This window comes from Nematolebias whitei, chromosome 9, assembly GCF_014905685.2.
Source record: "Nematolebias whitei isolate Nwh7 chromosome 9, NemWhi1, whole genome shotgun sequence".
Lineage (NCBI taxonomy): Eukaryota > Metazoa > Chordata > Actinopteri > Cyprinodontiformes > Rivulidae > Nematolebias > Nematolebias whitei.
In genome coordinates, this window is record NC_056506.1 from 18,302,582 (window position 1) to 18,308,568 (window position 5,987).

Genomic DNA, 5,987 nt, shown 5'->3' on the forward strand with positions numbered 1-5,987 from the left:
ATATATATATATATGCTATTTAAGTTAAAAAATAAAATCTAAAATCTATTGACCTGAACGAGGATCACTGGTCTAAATCCACGGTCCTCATCATGAGCATGCACGCTCTCAGGAGGTTTTATGAATAATACTTCTAATAATAATTCTTAATAATATATTTCTGTTCACCAAAGTACATACAGCAACCAGAAAATAAAAATGTTTTGGACATAGTTAAAGACAAAAAGTCAAAGTTTCTTTATTTGTAATTTCTGAGGGAGTGGCTTTAAATCTGAGAATGCAAATTAAAGATTTATATTTGACAATTTTAGAGAAAAGAATATACTGAGCTGCTTCTTCCTTTCCGGGTCACAGGATTCATTCAACCTTTATTTATACAGGTTTGTCCCATTGAGCCTCGGGGACTCATTTACAAGAGAGACCTGAAATTCGATCAATACATCATACGATGAAAGATGAATCGTTTTAGAACCCGCCTCTGTTTCCAAGTCACGTTTGTGTTTTCATCTTTGGTCTTTTTACAAAAAGTTATTTAAAAAACTTTCAAACATCAACTGAAGACAAAAAGTGAGCAGCTGACCTGAATCCTGATTAACTTTATTAAAACCAAATAATTCTCGTAATAGTTTTGGGCACCGCAGGTCGTCCTCAACGTCCACCTGGACAACGAAACATGTCCACACCTGGAGGGGGAAAAGGACATCTGACTAAATCCACTAACAGAACAACCAGAACCAGATCACCAGAACCGGATCAAATATTTGGATGTGAAGGTCCAAATACAAGTTTTTGACAGGAAGGACAGAACTACAGAACCGGACGCAGAAATGCTGCTGTCCCGCAGCTTTACGGTCCAGAAATAATGAGGATTTTCTCCTCTGTCGTCCACACATTGGACCTCTATAATATATATAGGATAATGTCAACAAACAAACAAAAAAACAAACAAAACAAAGTTGTGATTGAGCACTGAGACCTGTGCTCAGTTCAGTGTTTTCCATGTAGATGGAGTGAGATAAGAGGCAGATAAAGTCTTAATCCTTCTCGACTCATCATTTAATCTCTTGAAACACTGAAGGGCTGTTTTTATCTGAAAGACCTCCCCAGCTGGCTGAGGTCCTCCATGCCCCCCCACTTTACAGGAGAGGGGATTAATAAACCCATGATGATGTGAAAACAGCTGGAGGATCTTTATCCTTCATGTGTTTCTGTCCCTCCACCTTCAGTACCGCTATGCTAAGCTGGAGCAGCCGTCTCAGTTTGGAGGGGAGCCGTGCAGCTTCCATGGCAGGCAGGAGGAGGCCTGTGAGGTTCCGACCCGCTACACCTGTGACAGCATACCTTTATGTGAGGGCTTCCTCTGCACACAGACAGGTAACTCCTCCCCTTTCTGCAGAGCATCACTGAACTTTAAATATTACTGTCTGTGACCAGGAAAGTGGCATTTTTAATCAACTATAGTCAAGATGGCCGCCTCAGCTAATCAGTTTTAGCAAACACAAAAAGCTACAGCTTAGTTTAACAGATGCTGAGCTGCAGTTTGTTGTGGTAGTAGCTGAGAGTCACACTCTGTGTCTGCATCATTAGTGATTTTACAGGAAACATTAGTAATGATGAGCCATCTTTGTTTGACCTACCAACATGTTCATTCCTGTGCACAGTTGTTTGTAAGCTCGGTCATCCAGGTAGATCATTCATCCAACCTTTATTTAGACAGGCTAATCCCACTGAGCCTCGGGGTCTCATTTACAAGAGAGACCTGATTTCTTTAACAAAGAGTGATGACAACAGTGGACAACAACGACAACAATAGACAATCATAAAAGAGGCATACATTTTTTTAAACATAAACACAAAATAAAAACAAAAAAGTTAAATCATGTCATCTGGACAGTTTCTTTAAGGGAGAAACGTTGCGTCTTTCATCCGAAAGACTTCATCAGTTTGCAACCTGCCCACAAGGTCTGTCTTGTAGGTGTTTCAAGCCAACTTCTTGTTGAATTTCCAGAAACTAGCTTTACACATAGGCAGCACAGTGGCACAGTGGTAGCGCTGCTGCCTCTCAGTGAGCAGGTCACCCTGGTTCAAATACAGGTCCAGAGGCCTTTCTGGGTGGAGTTTGCATAAAATGAGCTGAAATGGTGTAAGGGCAGGGTGGCCGACTCGGGACCCGAGAGTCCTGGGTTCGATACCCGTTCATTGCACACAACGTGGTGTCTCTGAGCAGGACACCTAATCTCAAATTGCTCCCTGTCGCTTACATAGCTGCCCACTGCTCCACCTGGGTGCATCTCAGGTGCAATGGGTTAAATTCAGAGAACTAATTTTGTTTTTGTGTGGGAACATACAATGATGACAGCACATAGCACTTTATTTATTTATTTATTTTTTTATATCCTCTCCGTACATGTGTGGGTTTTCTCTGGGTACTCCAGTTTCCTCCCACAGACCAAAAACACGCATGTTAAACTGATTGGCAACTCTAAATTGTCTCTAGGTGAGAGTGAGAGAGTGAATGGTAGTTTGTCTCATTTATCTCTATGTCCCTGTGGTGGACTGAAGACCTGTCCAGGATGTCCCCCACCTTTTGCACAGTGATGGTTGGACATGAGCACCAGTGACCCCTGCAACCTGAAAAGGAAGAAGCTAGTAAAAGATAATGGATGGATAGCTTTACATGTGCAAGAAAGGGACCGTCCGTTCAAAACAATCAATCATCATGTACAACTTTCTAAAGCTTTAGGCCAGATGGCCGACTTTCTACTCAAAGAAACAGCCTGACTTCTTCTTCTTCTTCCTTTTCTTTCAGCTTTTCCATCATCAGGGGTCTCCACAGAGAGTCATCATCCTCCATCTCACTCTGTCCTCCGCATCATCTGTCCTCACTCCAGCTACCTCCATGTCGTCTCTAACTGCATCCATATACATGTCCAGACCATCCCAGTCTGGTCTCTCTAACTTTATCTCCCAGTTGTTCCACCTGTGCTGTACCTCTGATGATCTCATTCCTGATCTTATTCATTCTTGTCACTCCTAAGGAGAACCTCATCATCTTCATTTCTGCCACTTCCAGGTCTGTCTCCTGTCTTTTTGTCCATGTCTCTGTCTCCAGACCATACAGAGCTGGTTTCACCGCTGTCTTGTAAACTTTTCTTTTGACCTTTGCTGACACAGTTTTGGGCACCTGGCTAAAATGATTCAATAAAATGGTTTGTAAGCTCAGTTTGCTCAGCTAAGACTGATGAAGTCTTTCAGATGAAAGATAAAACATTTCTCCCTTAAAGAAACTGGTTCAGATGAAACTGTTTAACCCTTTTTTGTTGTTCTCTACCTGGATGATTGCGCTTACAAACCTTTTTCTGAACCACATGGGCCTTGGTGTCCTCAGGCTGTTTCTGAGTAGCAAGTTGGCCATTATGCCTAAAACATTTGATTGTTGAACATGATGACTGATTCTTTTGGGTGGATGGGTCCTTTTTCCATGTGTAAAGTCAGTTTATGGGAATTCAACAGGAGGTTGGCTTGAAACACATCAATGAAGGCTATTTACAAAACAGACCTTGTGGACAGGTCGCAAACTGATCAAGTCTTTCGGATGAACGATCAAACATTTCTCCCTTAAAGAAACTGTCCAGAGGACCTGATTTAACCTTTTTGTTTCCACAGTTGTTGTAAAGAACAACTAATTTAACCAAATTCACCTTCACCCTCTGCTTTAAATCAACTCCTGATTATCCTGGGGATCAGTGGTTAATGTGTGTGAGTGCAGTCAGGGTGGATGTAGCGTTGTTGTTGTTTTTATAAATTGTAGTTCATATTTCATTCAATTAACAAAGTTCCAAAGATGTTATTGTCACTTCCACCATATTTTCAGGACATACAGAAACATCTGAACACTGTTTCAATAACATTTTATACGTTTGTTAAGGGTTGACTTTTTTATTTATTTATCCAAAGCTGTTTTTAAGAAGAGGTAACAACCAGTTTTACAGTTTTATCTCCTATCCCCTGAAGGGGAGAAGAAGACAAATCAGGCGTTTTGTCTCTCTCTGTTTGCACGTATGTGTCTGTAATGTTAGCAAAATATCTCACAAAACTCTCAGAAAGTAATAACTGGATAAACATTTTACAAATTACTAATTTTTAAAGTGAACTCTAAATCCAAACCAGTATTAGGAAAGACAAAAAAGCTGAACTTCATAGATACTGAGTTACAGCCTACTGTGGTAGTAGCTGAGAGTCTTTCACAACACGTACTCTGAGCCTGAACAGGTCGTCCAACATCTTCAGGATTTGACCAAAACAACTAGAACTGTGTCATTCCTCGTTTTAGTGACCTCAGTTTAAAGCAGTGGATGATATTACTTCTTGCAAGCAGAACTAGTCCTTCATTTTTACTACCATCAGGAACTCAAAGATGGTGACTGGATTCAAATTAGACCATATCAAATAACCACAGATCAATGTGTCATAATAAAAACACAGTTAAAGCATGGGAGTGTTTGGTTTGTCTCAGGTCGCTGCGTTCACAGAACTCTGCGGTGTAACGGGGAGGACGACTGTGGGGACATGTCCGATGAAGCTGGCTGTCAGAAGACTTCCAAACCCTGCAGGGTGGAGGCTGAGGAGTACTGGGGAATCGAGAACCTTGCCAAAGGGTGAGTCACAGGCCCTCTGCTGTACGAAGTGCACAGGTAGTCTCAGTGAGTTACGAGGACTCATTTTCAAGAGAGACCTGTTGAGACCATGTCTCTGCACTTCTGCTGCTCTTTTTTCAGAATAAACGTGTTGACCAGTGACCTAGAAGGCGTGGTGCTCGATAACAGATACTACGGAGGCAGCTGTCTGCCTCAGTACATCCAGGATGTTCCATTCAGAAAGCCTTTCAACCTGCAACAGTACACATTACAGGTAGAACACATTCACTTTAATCAAACTGCATTGCAAACTTTATACAGATATGTCAAAATATCTTAATATCTTCTAAAAAAGTTCAATCTGGTCCTCTGGACATTCAAAAAAAACAAAACAAAGCAAATAAATCTAGATACGTTTCGTCTTTCATCTGAAAGACTTCCTCCATCAGTCTTACATCGGGGAAACTAAACAGCCACTGGCCAAAAGGATGGCCCAGCACAGAAGATCAACATCATCAGGCCAGGACTCTGCGGTCTACACTCATCTCCAGGCCAGCGGTCACTCTTTCAGGGATGAAGATGTTCACATCCTGGATAGAGAGGAACGATGGTTTGAGAGAGGAGTAAAGGAGGCCATCTTTGTGAAAAGAAATCGTCCATCATTAAACAGGGGTGGAGGCCTCCGGGTTCAACTGTCCCCCTCTTACAATGCTGTGATTGCTAGTATCACTCAGCCCTCTGTGAATAGTAAACAGCCATCAGTGTTCTAATGATCCATTGTTAGGCTGATGGTCCTTCTTGAGCATGTGATCAGCTGGTTTTGGTTGTCAGCAGCGAAACTGGTTGATCCACTCTGAGAAGATGCTGTTTAAGAGACTGAGCTGAATACAGCACCTCAGACTGAAGAAGTCTTTCAGATGAGACACGAAACGTATCTACATTTTTTTGTTTGTTTTTTTTGAATGTCCAGAGGACCAGATTTAACTTTTTTAGATTTTTCTACCTGGATTATTGAGCATGCATCAGGATATCTTAATATCTTATCTTAAAATCTGGTGGAAACAAGTTTTGTGTTCTCAGCTTTCTCAAAATATTTATTCATCATTTGGTATGATTAATGCCATTATATTAAATTATTATCTATAAAAAAGCTGTTGATTAGAGGTGATTAAGCTGCACACGATGGATGGATTGTTGATGGATGGATGATGATGATGGATGGATTATAGATAGATAGATGATGGATGGATGATGGCTGGATGGCTGGATGGCTGATGATTGGATGGTTGGATAATGGTTAGATGGATGGATGGTGGGTGGGTGGATGGATGGATGAATGGATTATGAATG

General features: G+C 41.3%; 1 protein-coding gene across 1 annotated transcript in view; it reads left to right on the forward strand.

Moving 5' to 3' along the window:
- c8b (complement component 8, beta polypeptide) overlaps nt 1–5,987 on the forward strand; it is a gene marked incomplete at its 3' end in the record, with an annotated part of 17,586 nt that overhangs the window by 10,271 nt on the left and 1,328 nt on the right. The window contains 3 exon segments of the mRNA XM_037682024.1: nt 1,227–1,374; nt 4,517–4,658; nt 4,779–4,911. Coding sequence (XP_037537952.1) covers nt 1,227–1,374; nt 4,517–4,658; nt 4,779–4,911 — 423 coding nt within the window.